Raw genomic sequence first — 21,322 nt, forward strand, 5'->3', positions numbered from 1 at the left:
CGGTCTATTGAAACAATGAAATGGTAGGTCCTGTAAAAAAAAAAAAAAAGAAAGAAAGAAAGAAAGAAAGAAAGGAAAAACGAAAGTGAAAGGAGAGGCTCCATTCTCTAAATTGGAAAAATCTGCAAGACACACTGTTTAGGTGCAAAAAGCAAGAGGCAGAATGTCACAACTTGTCTATGGGGGTGGAAGCTAAAATCTGCATTTCTCCTTGCCTGCATATATATGTAAATAGCCTCGGAAAGGATACGCACAAAATGCTTGCTCTCACATGTGCTGGCAGACAGTCTAACGGCACAAGCACACCTGGGAAGCCATTTGTCAAGATCTAGTAGGGTTGAAAATGCGCACATACTAAAGGCAGCCATGCCCCCATAGACAGCCATCCCAGAGAAGCCATGACACGCGAGACCAAGGACCATGCACAACAATGCTCCCTGGAGCGCTCTAGGACAGTGGTGGGGGTGGGGGGGTGGGGTGGCAAACCACACGGCCATCGAACCCCCAGAGCAGACACGAAACAGTGAGTGGAAAACGCGAGGGGCAGGAAGCGTGCAGTCTGAAGTACAGGGACGTGTTTAAATATTAAAAAAAAAAAAAAAAAACACTTCTGATTTATAAGTACATACATAAGTGAAAAAAAGTATTTTTAATGCATACCTCAGTCATAATATTCAGGATAAAAGTTACCTTTGAGGAGGGAGACAGAGTTAGTAGGGGAGGCCTGTTCCAATCCTAGCTGCAGCATTTGAGGTCTTGAACAAGAAGATACAGGGTGAAAAGGAAAAGGAAAAGATTCTTAGAACCATCATGAGTCTGAGTCACTGGGAGTCTAGGCTTCTTGAGTTTCTAGGCGATAATGATAAAACAGCCCATCTAATAACAGTACTGAGAAACCACGACCCCGGGTCCTCTCCGGTCTCTGCTGGTCTTAAAGCAAGAAAATTCTCTGACTGAAGCTAGTTTTGTCTCTGTCCATTTCTCCTCGGGACTTCTTGGCTTCTCACACTGACACACGTAACGGGAGCAAAGCATAAACATTGAACTAAGAAATTAATCAATTCAAACTCTTTAGAAGAAGGTAACTTACCGTGTAGTATTTACTTCACTTTTAAGAAATACCAGCAGATGTTAAAAAAATTCCTTGCAATCAAGCTTCTGTCGACAGAGTCATCACTGTGGAATTAGCTGAATGGCTCTGATGTGCATCTTACATCTGGCCAAAGAGGAGGTAAGACTGTTCTGCTCCATCGGTGCCCCACGTCTTGGACACATTTTCTCTCTAAGCCCCTACTTGCGAGCTGCGTGGTTAGCTCAGGGCCACGTCCCAGGGACACAGAAGCTGGCTATGCTTTCCAAGGCTTCGTGTGGAGCGAGTCACAAAGAAGGGACCGGGCAAGGAAGAAAGCCCAGGGCTCAAGGTGGCCCTTCTTGCTTCTCCGCTAGGGAATAGGGAAAGCAGAGCTTGCAGAAGGATGGACACCACTCACCCTGCGTGGGACCAGGCCAAGAAAATAGAATCACAACGAAGGCTCCTTGTTTCCTTTATCTTTTCCCCCTCCTTCCTCAAGGGATGGTGCTGGGACCCAGGAAGTAGGAATAAAGGGAAAATGGCCAAGTGGTGGGCAGCCCAGCATAGGAAGGCAGGATGCGAAGGGGGAAAATCCGAGGTGGACTCCTGGTTCCGGCACCTGTTGGCCACTTATCACCCGCCTCCCGGGGACTTGGCCTGTCACCTGAACAGTGAAGCTGTCCCTGAGAACACCTCCCTCAGGCGGCCGTTCTGTGTGCTAGGACATGATGACAGTGGAAATGCCTTTTGTAAACGTGAAGGGGGCTTTGAAGATATTACTGACAGACGTGGTGGTGTGCAGCACACTCAAATTGTGTGTGGGGATGCCAAGCACACCGAGTCACAGGACTCCAGGAAGAAGACAGACACTCTGTTCCGGCTCTTCTGGGGCAGCCACTAGAAAAGCCGCCTGCATGTTTGGGGTGATGGTGGAACACGCTCACGGGGAGCGGAGGGCAATAAGGCTCGAGGTAGAAGGGACACCGGCACATCAGAGAGCCACTGTTAGAGAGAAGGTCTCCTTTTCCAAAGCATTTTCCCACCCCATTTTCCCAAAGCAGGTACCGGCCGGCAGTGAGGGACTAGACGGTCTGGACTCACCTTCCTGAAGAAGACCATCAGGAAGGCCAGAGAAAATAGACATGGCTTCTCTCTAGAGCAGGGAATGACTGGGTCACAATGTGGAAGAAGATGGAAACGTGGAGAGGTAGGCCGGCCACGGGATGGCCTTGGCCTCCGGAAACAAGGCAGCTGGGAGACCAGGCAGCACTTCTGTGGGTCTGGGGGGCCGGGAGGCAGAGGCTGGAGTCCGCGGCATGCCGAAGATGAGGTGTCTGGCAAAAAACCCCACAGTTCGGCTGGGGACTCCCAAGGAACAGACCCAGTGTAACAGTGCAGTGAAGATCAACCTGCCCTTGAAGCAATCGCAGGCTGACTTTGACTTCTCTGCTCTGAAAAAAATCTCAAGTGCAGAAATCATAAACAGATTTTGGAGAGCTAATACCCTCTAAGCGCACGGCAGAGGCAAAGGAAAATGCCGTCCCACAGAGGAAAGTGTAGGGCCAAGGATCCAATTATTTCTGCAGGGACAACTGGATCCGTGCCAGAAGAAGATCGGAATCAGACCCCCATCTCATGCTACATGCAGCGATGAGATCAAAGGAGACTACGCACGAAATTTAAGGCCTGACATCACGAAACGATCAGAAGAAAACACCGTCCTTAGGACGTCCTTAGGACCCTGGAATAAGCAATGGTTTCTTAGATACGGTCTGAAAGTGACACAAAGGAAGTACTGATACAGTTAGCAACATGGATGAACCTGGGAAACATTATGCCAAATCAAAGCCGCCCATCCCCGAAGGACACAGCGTATTTATATGAAGTGTTGAACACAGGCTACTCTACAGGAACAGAAAATGAAGGAGCAGTTGCCTGGGGCTGGGGTGAGGTTGGGCCCGGGGGCCAGAGCTGCTCACATGGTGAGTACACGGTGTTTCTCTTCAGGGAGAAGAAGAGGCTATGAAAAGTAGGTTATGGTGAGAAGACTCCTAGCCACCAAATCGTACTTTAAAATCGTTAAGTGTACGGTATGAATGATACTTCAATAAAGCTGTTATATAAAAATTACTGAATTAATTTTTTCCCCATGTGGAAGGCGCAGCGTGATCATCAGAGAACCCAGCATGCGGGAAGGACAAAATGACAGGAACAAGCACACGACAAGATGACACGGCCAGGTTTCCGCAACACCCCCACCACTGTCCAACAACCAGGCCTGTCACCTGCCTGCTGTGGAGATAAGGGACAAACATGTCTACAGGAAATTTAACACTGTAGAAACTGGCATTCCCAGGTCAAAAAAGAAACCATTCGAACTATTAGAAGTCCCTAACTGACATTCAGAACCCAGTGGAGAGGGACAATTTTAAGAGCAGATTTGGCACAGCCGGAAAGTGAAAGAGTGAGAAAGTGAAAGTAAAAGAGGGAAAGTAACAAGAAAACATTAACCAGATTAAGGAGAAAAGAAAAAAAAAAGGATACTAAGATGCAAAGCAAAGATAAATCGAATATAGTGAAAACTTTTAACATGTATTTAAACATAGTTGAAGGGATGAGACTAAGTTATATTTTTAAGAGACATGGCTGAAATGTGTTTTCTAAACCTTAGAAAGATGACAATCCACAGATTTAGAATTCCAGGGAACTCCAAGAAGAATAAATAGAAAAGAATACACCTCCAGACACAAAAGAAGAAAGAAGAAAAAAAAATCAAAGGCAATCAAAGGAACAGAGAAAGTCATAAAGCAGCCTACACTCTTGAGGCAGACTGCCTTCCAAGGACCAGAGCCAGGGAATCAGCAGCAAAGAGATCAGGACACTCTGCTACCAAACACAGAACTGCTTGGGTTCATCTAGTCTTGCCTACATTTAAGAAACAGACAAACTGAACTAAACACAGGTCTGGGGGAGAGGCCTGGCCACGTAAAGGGCTCAGAGGCCGGGTGAGCACCTCACCTTCAGCCATTGCTCGGCCTGCTCCTTGCTCTGGACTGCAAGAACCAGTGGGTCCGTGCCTTGCTGGGTGATCTTCAGCTCGTGCTTCTTCTTCTTGCTGTCCTTCGGGGTGTAAGTGATGTTGCAGCCTTGGAGGGGCAGTTCCATCTGGGGCTGCTGGTCCTTGGAGCTTTTGTAGCACTGCATTTAACATGAGAAAGCAGAGTTAGGCTGAAGAGAGTTCGAGGAGAAACACGGATACAGATCCAGCAGGATGGGAAGGCCAGTGCCTGCATGGCCCCCGAGGTCTCCTGAAGACCCCAGAGGGTGGGTCTGCAGATGCACACGCGTCATCCACATGGGGTGCGCTCCATACCACACGTCACCCCCCACGTACATGAAAATACTTCTACTCTTCAGTTTGGCCAAGTTTACTGAGCATCGATGACGTGACTCAGTGGGAACCGGAAACTCCTTCTTCCCCCAGGGATCACAGACCAGCGGAGCCTCCTCACTAAGTCACTCAAATGTGACATATTAGATGTGCCAAAAAGCACAGCCCTTGTGTGGGCAGACAGTCATCTGGATGCCACCTTCTACAACCTGTGTCATTTGGTATCTGCCGGTCTCCTCTCTATCGCCTTTTGGAGAGACGGATGAAGGACTTTCACAAGAGTATCCAGGGCAACAGTTCCCAGACCCCATGTCTGCAAAGGCTGGCTTTCCAGTCGAGTATGGGATCTAGAACTCACACCGCTCCATTTACGTAGCAAGGCGTCCCTTCTAGAGCTCAGCGCCATGGCGAACGCTCAGATTGAATTCCCATTGTTGGTCCTTCACCTGCCTCTGTGAGACCTGGGGTCGCACCCTGTCCAAAGGCTTCCCCTCCCTCTTTGGGCCTAATCCTATGACTTGGGACCAAAAGCACACATCTTCATGGAAATGGACATCTGAGAATGTAGACGTCTGGGTCCCAGCTCTGCCCCTAACGTAATCCAGCTCCTCCAAGTCTTTCCAGTTTGCTGAGCCTGTTTCCTCATCTGGAAAATGAACTATTGCCGGGAGCATTGTGATTTTATGGGGTCACACTAAATGATTAGTTATAATAACACCTGCTGGAGAGGCTTCACACTTTCACTCAATGGTCACCGTTGTCCATTCTGCAGATGAGGAAACTGAGGCTCACTCAGTTACGTGGTTTGCCGAAGTCAGATGTGTGAAAAGCGACTGACCCCATCCCCAGATGGCAAAAGCTCCCAGGGGCTCCCTCTGTGAGGCACCATCTACTGGGGAGCGAAGGAAGAGACACCTGTTTTCAGAAGTGACTTCCAGAGTCCTCTCATATATTAAGGTTCTAAAACCCTGGCTTCTGAGTGTCACACATATGGAACAGAGCCCCTTTTTACAAAAATCCCAGTGATAGTGCCCTGTTGGAAACAGAAGAACAAAAAATACACCAAAACCAACTAACCCCAGATGGTTACGAACATTCACCATTTGGCAGGTTTTTGTGTTCTCAGTAAGTGCGAGAGAAAAACAGAACATCGAAAAAGAAACTAACAGCACAGTGGATGGAGTTAGACAGGCAATGCCTCAAAATGGGTCTGTCACCAGCCCTGTGTTAAAGTGCGGGCTGCACATCCTTGCCGTTGAACCCCCAGGGAGCGGACTCTCAGAGAGGGCAGTGTGTGCCCTGAGACCCAGGCCTGCGGGAGAGAGGGGCAGGAAGAAGCGGCAAGGTTGTCCTGGCGCAGAGCTCAGGGGAGGGAGCAGGACCTGGGCAAACTGTACTGATGGGGATTCTGCCCATCACCATGTCCACCACAGTGTTGCCTGGGCCTGGAAGAGCACAGATGCCAGACATGTACCCAAAAAGCCGTGGAGAGCAGTGCCCACGGGAAGACAGGCTGGGAACATAGAGGGAAAAGCCTGGCTTTGGGATTTCTGTTTATAGGTTTCTGTGCTATTCAGACTTGGAAAGCATTTCTGTGTTTTCTTTTTTTAAAAGATTTTATTTAATTATTTGACTGAGAGACACAGCGAGAGCAGGAACACAAGCAGGGGGGAGTGGGAGAGGGAGAAGCAGGCTTCCTGCTGAGCAGAGATCCTGATGCGGAGCTGGATCCCACGATCCTGGGATCATGACCTGAGCCCAAGGCAGACGGTTAACCACTGAGCCACCCAGGCTCCCAAGCATTTGTTTTGATCACTGTTAATTTTTTTTTTTTTTTCAGTGTCAACAGGGGTCATCGGGGCAGTTGGATCATTGGGGATTTTTGAAATAAAAAGAGCTTCATAATAAAAATAATTAACTTTGATTCTGCATTTTATCAAAGGCAATGTTTTCACATGGTTTTCCATTAATTTCTCCTGAAATGTTTACCACTACTCTGAATGGTAGGTGTTTTCATCCTGGTTTTGAAAGCAGAAATGCCAGAAATTCAGAAGCAGACCCACGGAATGAGGAATGAGAGGGAAGGGGTGGGGGGGGGAGGGTGTGGAGGAGGTGGGCTGTGGGGGAGGATGTTGACCCTGCCAGAGCTCCTCAGGCACCTGAGAGTCCCCTGCAGGTTTTATGGCATTTCCGTGACACACCCACATCTTGCCTCCATTATGTCAGACTGAGTAAGGACCACATGAATCCTTTTCATCCTTTTTTGTTTTTCCTTTCTCATTCTTTACTTTAAAATTCCCCCATGGCATCATTTTTGGCATACTCTAAATTTGGGAGAAAGTCAGGCCACACATGTGGAAAAAATATGTATCCTCACTGTTTAAAAAAGCTTTTTTGAAAACCACTAATTTAAAAATATACAACATCCTCAGACTCTAGTAAAAGAACATTCCCATAATTCACAGATGGAACTATACAGAATAAGGTTAGGCACTCCACTGAAGAGAGATACACAGAATCATAAACTCCCTTGGTTCTGTCTGAGCGATAGAATTCCGTGATTCCTGCCCCTCCCCCCAAAGTTAGCTTGAAGGAAAAACACCATGCAGGAATGCTCTCTGAAATTCTTCATCCCAATAATCAACCACTGTTCCTAACGCTGGCGGGACTGGGGGAGGTAGGAGGAAGGAGAGTCCCACATGCTCAAGGGCTCCAGCTTCCTAATGGGGTCCCTTGTGAGAAGGGTGGTACAGCAGAAGGCCCAAGCATCCCCACAGCCTGAGTCTCTGCTACTTAGTCCATCTTCCCATTCAGCCCCTTGGGTTCAACCAGAAAAGACTCTGCCTTTAGCTTTCCAAAAGAATTTCCTTTCCTGGACACTCTCCTTCCGGCCGCAGCTGGCCTGCCTGTCCCACTCGATGACCTGGCTTTGAGGAATTCACTGACTCACTACAAATGAGAAAATCCATCCTGTGACTTCTGGTGAGTTAAAGCTTGTGCCTGTCTTGCGGCACACACTGGCCCAGGACGGGAAGGACTCTGCGCGCTGCTGGCTGCAGGGACTGAGACCCAGGGCCTCAAAGGCTCAGAAAGCCCCAAGGGCTCGGACCATGGGGCGCTCAGGCTGTGCCCAGGCCAGAGCCCTGCAGGCCCCCACCAGCTGATGCCCGCCCCACCCGAGCCCCACCTGAGCACCGCTCTCATCCCGTAAGGCTGCTGGCCAAGCGTGCCAACCACACGAGCCCGGGCGCCCGAGAGGCCTTACCAGCAGCCTGGCGTCCTTGACCACACACAGCAGCTTGCTCCACTGGCCAAAGCGCTTCTTCCTCAGCAGGAATGCACAGATCTTGGCGTCCTTCACCAGGTCCATGGAGGCCTCCTCGGATGGCCACTGGTGCCGCGTCTTCTTGCCCTTCCCGTCCTCCTCTTCCTCGTCATAAGACTCGTAAGAGCTGCTCATGGCATCCGAGTCATAATCTGTCAGAAGAAAGGACAGAAGGAAAGGTAAAGAGCCTGCCCACGGACAGCTGACCCGGAAGCTGGCCTGTGGGGTCAGGAGCACGTTTGTGGCACCTGTAAATGAGGAAGGGGCCTCTGCGATCGGCGTGCTGGGGAACGGTAACTAGCAGAAAATGGGGGGGAAAAAACCACGCTAGGTGGTGCAAAGTAAAGCCAAGTTTTTTGTTCGTTTGTTTTTCTGTTTTTAAAGATTTTATTTATTTATTTGGCAGATGGAGATCACAAGTAGGCAGAGAGTCAGGCAGAAAGAGAGGAGGAAGCAGGCTCCCTGCTGAGCAGAGAGCCCAATGGGGGGCTCGATCCCAGAATCCTGAGATCATGACCTGAGCCGAAGGCAGAGGCTTAACCTACTGAGCCACCCAGGTGCCCCAAAGTAACGCCAAGTTTTAACCTGAAGCAACTTAGAATTCTTTCTCTGGGACAACCAGTCCTAGATGGTTCAGTGAGGGCAGGGCTGTCGGCAGACCCCGCATTGTCTGATTCTGGCCACGCCGCTGCCAGGTGAGGGGACCCTGGCCAACAGGCTGTCCCCTGCAGGGTACGGAGCTCCCATGCCACACCTCTAGGTCAAGGTCCTCTAGGTCTGCAAGGTTCTGCCTGCACACATCGCCACATGCAGGCCCTCACTAACCATCCAGATCCAGCCTGCGGCCTCCCTCGCCTTGGACTTCGGGAGAGACTTTTACACCTCTCCTTCTCAGTCTACGAGGTAGGAACACTTCCTATCAGATTATGTCCCATTTCCCAAATGCAGTTCTCTCTCTCTCTCTCTCTCTCTCTCTTGTTGCTGGGGCCCTGCACCTGCTGTCCTCTCCCACAGGCTTCTGGCTCATCCGTTCAACCTCTTGCCTTTACCTGGATAAGTGCTCTTGCCTTTCAAGATTCAATTATGGACACTGCCTCCATGACGCCCACCTCGAATCACCAAAGCTGGTGCCTCGACTTGTGTTCCCCCACCCCAATTCACCCCAGTGAGACTATATTCGGAGACAGGATTTCTAGGGGGTAATGATGGTTAAGCGGGTTACATGAATGGGGTCCTAACTCAACAGGACCCATGTCTTTATGGGAAGAGGGAGAGAGAGATATTGCTCTCTGTCCATCATGTGAGGACACGGGGAGAAGGTGGTTGTCTGTGAGCCAAGAAGAGGTGGGGGTAGGCTGGGTGCCAGGAAATCCCTGCAGAGGGCTGCCCAGGATGGGCCTGGATGACCTTGTTGGGGGCTGACTCCAGGCCCACGAAGGGCCCAGCCCGGACTGCCATGGCCAGTGCATGAGGGAGAAGCGTCTAACACACAGCCAGCCAGCCGCGGTTAGGCCTTCTCCTCGAGTCCACATCTCCCCATCCACACACATGCACACCGCCATCACCGCTTCACATATTAGCCACAGGGGACTACTTAAATTCAGTTCAAATTAAAGTCCAATGAAATGTTCTGTTCAGTTCCCTGATGGCAGGAACCTCATCTTCAGCACTTAGTGCTCTCCGGAGGCTGAGGGATGTGACGCCAAGGGCACAGACAGGGAGGTGGTGTAGGCCGCAGCACACACAGGGCAGGGACCACTGCAGATTACACTTGACCTAGATCTTTCGCGAGTCAATGCAAACAGGACAAAAAAGTCTAGAAGGAACACAGTGAGCAAAAGCACTGAAAAATATCAAACATTTAAAGAACAGAGTGGATCTTTTCATTTTCCGGTAGCATTTAGGTGCTGGTGACAGATGCTAAGTCAGTGGTTGCATCTGTGGGGAGGGGGCTGTGACGAGGAAGGGGCCCAAGGGAGGCTTTCAGGGTGATATGCTCTAGTCCAGACTGGGTGTCCAGAAACAGGCGATCCTACTCCTAACATAACATGAGGATGTCGGCAGTGGCCTCACACTGCAGCACGTGCCCACGTCACCGAGCCCCGCATGTCCTCCTGCGGGCAGTTTACCATCTCACGTCATCACAGGAAGAAGGGTGAGTGTAGGACAGAGATAGCAGAGATAGCAGAGATAGCGCGACCACCCACTGCATCCCCCATCTCCTTTTAGGACAGTGTGTTGTTACACTTGTTCTATCGTCCATCTCCTACTGTGCCTCATTTATTCATCACACTTGGTCACACAGTGTGTGGATAGGGAGAAATGCGGCACATATAAGGTCAGGTACTATGCACACCTTCCTTTAACCACTGGGGGTCCTGGGACGTCTCTCCCGAGGAGGAAGAGGACTGCTGACAGAGCCCCTGGCACCTAGCAGCCCATACAGACGTCTATATTTCTTACAGAACAAGGGGGAAGATTCAAGTGCCAGCCAGAGATCTGTGGGGACCTGTGTGTTTATAGGATTTGCTGGTTAGGAAATGTTTTTCACACCAGACACTTTTCCATGAGTGGTTCTGGAGGAACTGAAGAACATTCCAAAGAATGATAACTTTCAACTTTAAAACATTAGAATGTATAGGGGCACCTGGGTGACTCAGTGGGTTAATCCTCTGCCTTCAGCTCAGGTCATGATCTCAGGGTCCTGGGATTGAGCCCCGCATCAGGCTCTTTGCTCAACAGGGAGCCTGCTTCTCCCTCCCTCTCTCTGCCTGCCTCTCTGCCTACTTGTGATCTCTGTCTGTCAAATAAATAAATAAAATCTTTAATACAAAACAAAATCACTAGAATGTGTATTTTAGACATAGACCCTTCCGCAAGAAATCACAATGGGTATTTCAATCAGCTGACCTCGAGGAGGGACAGGGTAAGGGGAGAGGGGAACCAGAAAACTGAAAATAACATGAAAGGCAGGTCTGAGCCCCAAACCCCAACAAGATGTGCAGTGAGGGTGCCACCGACCAGCCCGGCTGCAACCAGCTTCCCAGGACTCCTGGCCGCTATGGCCAGGTAGGGTCAGCACCAGGGAGCGCTGTGGGGAGACAGGACGGCTGCAGCCGCCACACCTCCAGTAGCTGCCACAATCACGTGAGGGCCAGCCCCTAGAACATATCTGTTCCACGTCACAGTGGCTCTGGGTCTCTGATCGTGCCCTGTTCTTAATGGTGACAGAAGCCCGATGGCAGCAGGCTCCTCGGGTGAAGCTCAGCACAGACTTTCAGGATTTAGAGTGCGGCTACATAAACCTCTGCAAACAACTATTTTACCCTTGAGAAACTGCTTTTTGCTGACACCCAGCACCTTCTAAAGGCTTGGTTATAGGTGCCTCAGTTGCCCAGCAAGGGCTCTGGGTCACCTCTCCCACCACAGAGCCAAGCAGTCTGTATCCATTGGGCTCAGAGGCCATAAGGAACAGGTGCAAGCTTGTAGTTCAAGGGCATGTGCCCCCATGCCTGCTGCATGGGCTCCTTCTCCCAAGATGGACTCCTCAGCCCAGGCTAATGGTTTGGTTGGATGGTCAAGACTGGGGGGACCTTGCAGCAAGCCAGGACTGCAGGAGGGACTGTGAACAGACCTCCCAGATGGGCTCAGAAAGTGAAGATTTACACAGCAGGCGAGTGCCTAGCAAAGCCTCAGATTTTCACAATCAGGTACATAGCACGGTCTGTTACACAGATGTCGCGCGGCCTCTCCCCCCAGACTTCCTGTCCAAAGGGACTCCCAAACAGGTTGCCAGGGCATGGATGGACCCCCACTTGGCAGAATTAGTCTGACTCCTGACCCTTCTCAGTGGTCTGCCTGTACACGACACTGTCCCCTGGGATGTCAGCCAGCTACCTAGGACTGGACCACCACCAACATGGGGGTGCGGGGGACAGCAGGACACTCATTGGAAAAGATCCCTGAAGAAAATTTGCCTTCCCTGACGCAAAGCTCCTGCCCAAAGCACCAGCCACAGTCTTGCAGAATGCCCTATTCACCAGCCTGGCACCCTACAACATGGCTTCCGACCAGGGAACTCACATTACAGCAAATGGAAGTCCAAGCCATGGGTCTGCGCTCAGGACAGTCACAGGTCTCATGTGTCCCCATCACCTGAAGCAGCCAACCCAGCAGACCAGTGTAATACCTTCTGAATATTCAGCTCCAGGACCAGCTTGACTGGCCGCCTCTGGGAGGCTGGGGATGTTATCTTTCAGGATACCTTCGAGTAGATCCTGCTCTGCCCCACTGGGGCTCTTTCCTCCAGATCCGGGGCTCACAGATCTGGGAACTCAGGGCTGAAAATGGCAGTGGCTCCTCTCATTGTTATCCCAGAGACCCCATGGACAACATTTCTGCCTCAAGCCCTCAAGTCTTAGTTTCTAAGGGCAGAACGTTCCCTCCAAAGGACACAGTCATTGCTCTGTTAGCCCAGAGTGGGGTCAACAGGCAAAGAGGGCATTAGCGGCAGACCAGTGACGGCCACACCGGTTGGGGGAGGAAGTCCCTGGGAGGGCTCTCAGTACTCCTGTGCCCCGTGAGTGAGCTATCCAATGCTGCCAGACCTTCCAGGAAGGATAGACGAGTTATCTCACCGGATGATCGACCAAGGGGCTTGCCAAGGGCAACGAGAGCATGAAGGAAGCTGTTGGTATGTGGTATGACCACTGACTGGTTGTAGAAATAAGGGCCAGGCTGGTGACGCAGCAGTCTTTTTGTCCTGATGCTGATATACATGTATCATGCGTAGAAACAAGTTCCCCTCCCCACCCCATTCCCCACCATCCCTGGCAGCTGGCCAGGGACCTCCACACTGAAGCCACAGGCTCTCCAAGGGGAAAGAGTGGGTGTCACCCCAAAGTCGATAAAGGGACTTTGTGTTCCCTGGGGCAGTTAAGGAGTTTTCCATGAGGCTGGCAACAGTGGAACCATGTTCACCTGCGCTGTCATTCTGCTCTTGGTCTTAGCTGGAAATTCAGTGGGGTTAAGAGAAGCAAGCTCGGTCCCCAAATGCGCACAGGAGAAACGGTGGTGGCTTTATACTGAGGCAGCTCGGCACGGCCGGAGTTACCTTCCCCCCGTTCCCTTCCTTGGGTGGTTCTGGGTTAGGGCCGGCTGCCAGCAAGGTCTGTGAGCAGCCCGGAAGCTAGGAGGGAAACGGGGAGCTGGGAGCTCACACCTGCCGTCGCTGGCTGGCGCTCTGCTGGGCCTACAGTCTCTGCAGTCCCCTCCCTGGTCATCCGAGGCCTGGCGGAGCTCCGCGTTGCCTCCCAATGGCCAGCCCTGCTCCACGGACTTTTCCACCAGTTTCAATGGCTGTATCAGGTCTTCCTATCACGGACCCTTTATTCCTCTGTTAGAACCACACCGGATATAGGGTTCAACAGAGCTGCCACCGAGTCCGGAGCAGGAAGGCAGCTCTCTGCACTGCTCCTCGGCAGGAAGGCGAGGCCCTCGGCGCCCGCTTCTCACCCCCCGATGCCTGACTGAGGGAGCCTGGGTACTCTGTCCCTGCAGCCGCGCTGCCCCGAGCCTGCATCCTTCTCCTACACTTTCTTCTGGACCTCGTTCCACAAAAGCTGCCTACTGGTCAGCCGCCACGGGACGGCCTCTCTGAAGAAGGGGACAGAACACAGCACTGAGGTGAGGCTTCTCAGACGGAAAATGGCCTCAGGCCCCCAAGCCAAAGGAAACACTCTGTTGCTAGCCTTGCATGTGTATTGGTGGGAGGGGGATGGACGGTGGGAGCAGGCTAGAGCCCCATAGTCCTGGCGCTGGCAAATACCTTCATGGAAAAGCTCGTTTTCCTGGACGCGCTGCTGAGAAGGAAAGGAAGCCAGTGAGGTTCTGCATTACACCGAGAGCCGCTTCAATTTCTGGGTTTTCTGATTCATCTCCTGACTTTTGAAATGGTGGCCACGTAGGAATGACCTGAGTGCATTTTCCGTGGATGGTTTTTAAATAACAGAAACTAAAACAACTTGACTTAGAGGCCTTGAAATCCAGCATGTTGTAACCCCCGCCAGAACCTGTCCCTTTCCCTCTCTGAACACGACCACTCCAGAGGCTGAGCAGACCAGCTCCTGTCCTCGAGGGGCCCTCATCTGACTCGTATGCAGGAAGCACGTGCAGGGAGGCTCTCCAGAACACTCTAGGACAGTGGGCTGCAGCGTCTCTGTCAGCTGCCGGGGAAGGCAGAGACGTCAGGCAACAGGACGACGGCCCCGGGAACTGGTGTGCACTTGTATCAGAAGACAGGATAGGTAACCACGAGTTAATGTGCCTGAAGCCTCATGACTAAAACGAGCAAATCTTGGGGTGCCCATGTGGCTCAGTGGGTTAAAGCCTCTGCCTTTGGCTCAGGTCATGATCTCAGGGTCCCGGGATAGAGCCCCACAGCGGGCACTCTGCTCAGTGGGGAGCCTGCTTCCTCCTCTCTCTTTGCTTGCCTCTCTGCCTACTTGTGATCTCTCTCTGTCAAATAAACAAATAAAATCTTTTGAAAATTTAAAAAATAAAACGAGAAATCCCCGACTTCTGTTTTCTCTTTTATGAGAAAAGCGAGGTTCCCTCATCCATGGGGACAAGGACACCCTCCCTCCACTGCATTCAGAGACACAGCTCCTAGCCTGACAGAGCCCCTCCCTCCACTGCATTCAGAGACACAGCTCCAGCCTGACAGAGCCCCTCCCTCCACTGCATTCAGAGACACAGCTCCTAGCCTGACAGAGCCCCTCCCTCCACTGCATTCAGAGACACAGCTCCTAGCCTGACAGAGCCCCTCCCTCCACTGCATTCAGAGACACAGCTCCTAGCCTGACAGAGCCCCTCCCTCCACTGCATTCAGAGACACAGCTCCAGCCTGACAGAGCCCCTCCCTCCACTGCATTCAGAGACACAGCTCCTAGCCTGACAGAGCCCCTCCCTCCACTGCATTCAGAGACACAGCTCCTAGCCTGACAGAGCCCCTCCCTCCACTGCATTCAGAGACACAGCTCCAGCCTGACAGAGCCCCTCCCTCCACTGCATTCAGAGACACAGCTCCTAGCCTGACAGAGCCCCTCCCTCCACTGCATTCAGAGACACAGCTCCAGCCTGACAGAGCCCCTCCCTCCACTGCATTCAGAGACACAGCTCCAGCCTGACAGAGCCCCTCCCTCCACTGCATTCAGAGACACAGCTCCAGCCTGACAGAGCCCCTCCCTCCACTGCATTCAGAGACACAGCTCCTAGCCTGACAGAGCCCCTCCCTCCACTGCATTCAGAGACACAGCTCCAGCCTGACAGAGCCCCTCCCTCCACTGCATTCAGAGACACAGCTCCAGCCTGACAGAGCCCCTCCCTCCACTGCATTCAGAGACACAGCTCCAGCCTGACAGAGCCCCTCCCTCCACTGCATTCAGAGACACAGCTCCAGCCTGACAGAGCCCCTCCCTCCACTGCATTCAGAGACACAGCTCCTAGCCTGACAGAGCCCCTCCCTCCACTGCATTCAGAGACACAGCTCCTAGCCTGACAGAGCCCCTCCCTCCACTGCATTCAGAGACACAGCTCCTAGCCTGACAGAGCCCCTCCCTCCACTGCATTCAGAGACACAGCTCCTAGCCTGACAGAGCCCCTCCCTCCACTGCATTCAGAGACACAGCTCCTAGCCTGACAGAGCCCCTCCCTCCACTGCATTCAGAGACACAGCTCCTAGCCTGACAGAGCGTTGATGGGGGGGGGGGGATGAAGCCAGTGATCCCAAACCAAACCACAGAGGTGCTTGTGAGGGAAGACCAGAGCTGGGCCAGGACAACTCCAACTCGGCAAGAAGGTTCTAGAAGAACCTATATGAAAGCAAGAAGAGACGGACAGGTGATTTTGTATCCAGGCTCCTTCAACATCCTCAGCAGGCATGGGGCCACAAGGAGCACCACAAACACACACCATGCAAGTCTCTGCCTTGTGACCAAAGAGGACACATTTCACTGACACCCAAGACCCAGAGCAACAAGGTCTCACTGGTGTGAGTCAGAGAAAGATGACCATCTGAGTTTCCAAATGCACTGCAGGCTTCAAAGCCCTGTCTCGGTTTACCCTCTGGGGACAGTACTGCCCAAGCTCCACATGCCCCTGGTGTTTGGTACTGCCCCGACCCCCTTCCACACCCCAGGAGCAGGCCATGCTTCCCACAGTCCCACACTTCCAGAGGCTGGCGGGGGCCAGGCACCCCAACACTCACTTGACGTGATGTATTCTGGAGCTTTCCCTGGGCTCAGTGGCACGGCTTCCTCGTAGTAACCTTCCGGGAGAGAGGATGTCGGGAGCGGTGGCGGCCCACTGTCAGGTGGCTGAGGAGAAAAAGGAAGAAGTCACGGAGATCAGAGCCATGACTAGAAAACTGTGTAGCTTAGACTAGAATATGCTGACCAGCATTAGCCACGTTCCTTTGTCAAGTCCACGGCAAAAGAGAGCACTGAGCAGAGAGCTCCTGAGTTCCGTTCCTGACTGGCCTCCTCTGCTTCCTCGACCACGTCCACCATCAGCCCAGCCGTGGCCACACACAGTGAGTCAGGCCACACTGACTCGCTCATGGCCAGCAGCCTTGAGCATCCCAGCATGGCCTGCTTCAGGCAGGGGCTAACTCCCAGCCCTCTCTTGGGCCCCACCCAGAGCTGAGATGGGGGTCTCCCTCCCCACCCCCCGCTGACCCTCCCACATTCCCTGGGCCCATACCCCTGCATGGGGCCTCTGGGGCATGGGAACTGTCCAGATTCCCTGGTGCTCATCACTGTGTCCCACCAGGTGAGCAGCGGCTGGATAAAGGAAAGTGGCTTGCCCACGATCTCACCTCGCTCCCAACACGGGTGCACTACTCCCTAAAAGAAACTTGTGTCGAGAAGGAATCTGCTTGTAGCAGAAACCAAGCACGTCACGGCTTCCTCTCAGACTGTGGGACTGACGCTCTGGTTTGAAAGCCACGATGTGGGAACACAAGAGTCGGTAGGACTGTCCAAATGTGAAGCCCCCCTCTGCTCACGTGCTCCCAACGACTAGTGCGTGCTGACTCCTCTTCCCAGGGGTACCTGGGAGCCTGCGGCTCCCGTCACTCACCAGCCCTCGCCGCAACAGCAGGGTTAGATGGGAAGGAAGGGTGAGGAAAGCCAGCATTTGGCAAGTGCCGGCTATGTGCCTGCTACTGTACCAGGCGCTTCTGCGTTGGCAACAGGTGGCGTCAGGCACACCCCTCATGGAAGGCCTCAGTTTACCTCCTACGTCACGACACAGAGTGGGCTCAGGGTCCACAACAGCCTCCTCGACATCGGGGGCTGGTAAATGACCGAGCTGGCTTCTCCCGCAGCAGGTCTGGCCACTAAAGCCCTCTTTCTGTTCATAGTTAGCCCCTTCCTCTCTTAACTAGCTCACACAACCTATATACTATACACACACTGGACGGCATCACCGAGCATGGAACAGAACAGCAAGCCCAAACTGAAGATCTAGCAAGTTAAGTTTCTAAGCAGAATGCTGTTCTGAAGGAACCAGAAGGATTTACACTCATATAAACTCTCTAGGATGGGAAACAGCTTAACTCTGAATCCAAGAAGCCCTTTGTGAGTGACTAATCACCCTCTGGGCATCCAACCTACTCCTTCCTCCTGCCAGATGAAGGGTCATTTACACAATTTTCCTCCCTCTGCTGGAACCCAGTTATCTCCCCTCCAGCCCCAGGCCTGGGGCCCTGGGCTAAATAACCCCTGGCCCCACCCACGCCTCCTGCAAGACTGCCTTCCCTAATTGTGTCATTCTGTGGTCATGCGCTGGATGGTCCCCAGCGCCTCCCTAACCTCCCCAAGAGGCAGGGCTTAAAAACAGAACCGGATCCACGGTGCTCAGCCCTGGGCGAGGTCTGAACAGCAGCTCGTGCCCGGGTTAAAATCTCTGCTTGTTGCTTTTGGAAAAGAGCTGCTCGATTCACTGGGTGTCTTTATTCATGAAACAGAGAGTGTTTCAACTTCCTCTTGGTATGCTGAAACAGTCCAATGATTCATGTCCTGGGAAAGCATCACGAACAGCTGAGTCAGACAAATGCTTGTGAAACAGCACAGACTCCCTTCCTAGAGCCACGAGATGGGCGAAGTGTACCAGCTGAGGCCACCGGCTGCCTAGCTCACGGCCCTCTCAGTGGGCTCTCGGACCCCGCGGGCGGCCGTGTGTGTGCAGCAGCTTTTCAATGGCTCTGCCCTTAGATCCAATCATTCTTGCTTCTGGAAACACATGCCGAGAGGTCAACTGGTCAGGCAGGCAAAAACATACAAAGATGTTCGATAGAAGATTAGCAAAATCTGAAAACCACCTAAATCTTCACCCAGAGAAGATGGCGTGTGGACACCTTCATGTGCAGGCGTTGGAAAGGACAGTGCTTACGTGTTGAAGTCATTTCCGTGAAAACCCTCCACCAGACACCGGTAAGTGGGAGGAAACACGTATGCTAGGAGCCCTTGACATTACTGTGTGTGTTGAGGCTCAAAGACAGGAGGTCATCCAGCAAAACACTGTAAGAGGTTGTGTATCTCTATGGCTTGGCTCTCCTGCACAAAATGTGTCATTTCTAAAATTTAAAAATTTATCATTTTTAAAAACAGAAAAAAATTAAACCATTTTTGCTTTGAAGTAATGTCCCTCAAAAATGAATTCTTTTAAGATTTTATTTTTATTTATTTGCCAGAGATAGCATATGTGCACAAGCAGGAGGGCAGCAGGCAGAGGGAGAGGGAGAAGCCCCCCGATGGGGGGGGGGCTTGATTCCAGGACCCTGGGATCATGACCTGAGCAGAAGGCAGGCACTTAACCGACAGAGCCACCCAGGAATCCCTCAAAAACAAATTCTTATAGAGGAACACCCTCTCTCTCCAAAGGGACCCACACTCCTCTCCCAAAAACCACTTACCCATGGAATTCTGGGTTTCAGACACTCAAGTAGAGGAATTATGGCTTGTTAAGGGCAAGTGGGAGGGGGGCAGGATAAAAAAAAAAAGGTCCCCAAACTGTTAGTACCATTTCTTTCAGAGGAGAAACTCCCTTCAGAGCCTTTGCAATAGGTAGGAATTCACTGAAATCACCATCAACAGGAGATTTTTAAAAGTACAAAAACATGGAAGAGAGATTTCCAAAAGGGGTCATGGAAAACCCGAGAAAGCAGAACATGGGCAGGAAGTGCGAGCACAGGACAAAAAAGCAAAACTCGAATCCCCATGCTGACCCGGGGCCGAGCGACCTCCCCGTAACTCTGGGCCCCAGCGTCCTCACTGGACATGGGGGCACCTCTGATGTCCAGCCCCATGCCGAGATTCTGATGCTGCAGTTCTTACCAAGTCACAGGTCAGCAGGCTACGCCAGCTTGACCAGTCTCAAGACCTTCGTGAGAGCTGATGTCGGGGACTCGTTGAATGGTAATGACGTGATGGCCACTGGCTAGGGCAAGGGGCTGCAGTGTCCCTCTACCGATGACAACACGCACTAGCGTGGTACCCCTCTTGCTGGATTGCATGCCTCCCCCCAACACCAGAAGATAGCGAGTCTGTGCATGGACCTGACTGCCATCCTGCCCCCGTCACCTGCTTCCTGCACTGGTTCCCACAAATCACTCCAACCACATAGCCTTGGAGGAGACTAGAGAAGAAACGTGAGAGACCGTCCTCCCCGAGGAAGGGCTGCTGGTGGCCCGGCCGTGCTCCAGACATGAGAGATGGGAGCAGCCCAGTGCCAGGCACTAGGCAAGGTCAAGTACACTGGAATGCTTCTCTGACAGATTAGGCTGTCAGTGGCAACAACTCTACTTTAGGGAAGCTTCTCGTCCCAGGGGTCCGTGTCTCACTAGAAAAGCCATACCAACAACTGGGTAGGAAAACAACCTACATGCTGGCTTGGCCATAACTAAATTCCCAATTTTGGGGGGGAAAAAAGCCCATTAGAATTTGCCTTTGCTGATTTAAGAAGCCTGACATTTTCCATTACTAATAATAATTTTTTTCCCATTGCTAATAATAAATGTTATGTTTATATAATTATAGGGCAGAGACATAGTTATCATTGTTATCGTGACTATTTGAGCACTCGAACAATGATTCCCAATGTTTCTGGTTTGCCTGCATGTGGCAGACGCTGCCCTGGGATGCTTTAGAGAGATTTTTCTCCTGTTCAGAAATTAACACTGAGATGTTGACATTTTGATAGATCTTACAAAGGAGGGAACAGAAGCCCAGGAGGCGAGAGGCCCCGACAGGTTCCCACATGCGTATGTGTGATGGGCTGACCAGTGGAGAAGCCAGAAGTCTGCCCGAGTGGCCTGGGCGCAGAGCTGGGGCTTGGGGAATGGCATGCACTGCATTTCTGTATCATAACGGGACTGCGCTGCCCCTGCTCTACCCGCTCCAGGAGGCAGCCAGCCAGCCCCCTGAGCCCACTGGGTCCAACCCGCATGCTCGTGTGTCCTCCACCATTATTCCCTCCTGCTCTTCAGGAAAGCAAGCACTCCTCGTGCCCCGTGCTCTTCATGGTTCCCTCTCTGTCGCCACGGGCATCTGTCCCACCACCCTCCCCTCCTCTCCCATCCATCACTCAGCCTCTGCACCAGAATCACCAATAAACGAAGAGCCCTGATTCTAGCAGAGGAAAGTATCAGAATCACTTTCGGACCTGAATTCTGTGTAGACGGTGGGTACCAGACTGTTGTGCCTATATGGACAGAACTCCATTAAGAATAACATAATTAGAACCCAGAGAAGCAGAGCTCAGGGTCCAAATCTGTTCCATCACTGACACAGAGACTTCAGAAGCTCGGTGGGCCCCCATTTGTGAGTTTGAACCTCCTCCATGGTCGAGCCTTGTTAGGGAGGTGTGCATGCCACTGGGTGAGCCTTATGAGTGGGGCAACAGAATTTTACAGTCTCCACTGCAAAAGAGGTTCAATCCTAAATAGCACAAATCCTGAGCACTTTTCCTGGCAAAATAAAAGTTTTTATCCAAATTATGCCTTGCTCCATTCCGCTCACTACTCAACTTGCATTCCACAGGGCACGTGCATCAAGAGAAGGCAGTGAACCGCATTGTCAAGCTCCCTCTGGCTTCGTTCATGCACACGGAGTGGAGCCCCGTGGAGCTGGATCATCTCCCGCCTCCACCAGCAGAAAGGCAGCTGCCAGGAAGGCCAACAGCCCAATGGGAGTGTCCACAGGAGACGTATCTGGAGTACAGCCACAGATTAAATCTTTAAAAGATGCCACAGGAATTACCCATGAGACTGAACTACTCAGAAAGACAAGAGGGAAAAAAAAAAAAAAAAGAACAAATGATTCCTGTTCACTCAGAGGATCGCATCTGATTTCACCAGGACACAAACGGTTTTCTTGTCTTAAATCTTGGACTTTTGTCTCAACTTTGCTTTAGAAGGTCTCAGTCAGGGGGCGCCTGGGTGACTCAGTGGGTTAAAGCCTCTGCCTTCAGCTCA

General features: G+C 51.9%; 1 protein-coding gene across 7 annotated transcripts in view; it reads right to left on the reverse strand.

Annotated features, from left to right (window-relative positions):
• The window catches only part of AFAP1 (actin filament associated protein 1), a 132,154-nt gene that overhangs the window by 48,676 nt on the left and 62,156 nt on the right, over positions 1-21,322 (reverse strand). For all 7 annotated transcript variants that reach the window (XM_059166062.1, XM_059166026.1, XM_059166049.1 and 4 more), the window contains 3 exons: positions 16,055-16,163; positions 7,729-7,940; positions 4,091-4,270 (listed from right to left, as the gene is read on the reverse strand). In XM_059166062.1, the coding sequence (XP_059022045.1) occupies positions 4,091-4,270; positions 7,729-7,940; positions 16,055-16,163 (501 nt within the window). The remainder of the gene's footprint in view (positions 1-4,090; positions 4,271-7,728; positions 7,941-16,054; positions 16,164-21,322) is intronic.

This window comes from Mustela lutreola, chromosome 1, assembly GCF_030435805.1.
Source record: "Mustela lutreola isolate mMusLut2 chromosome 1, mMusLut2.pri, whole genome shotgun sequence".
NCBI classification, from domain to species: domain Eukaryota; kingdom Metazoa; phylum Chordata; class Mammalia; order Carnivora; family Mustelidae; genus Mustela; species Mustela lutreola.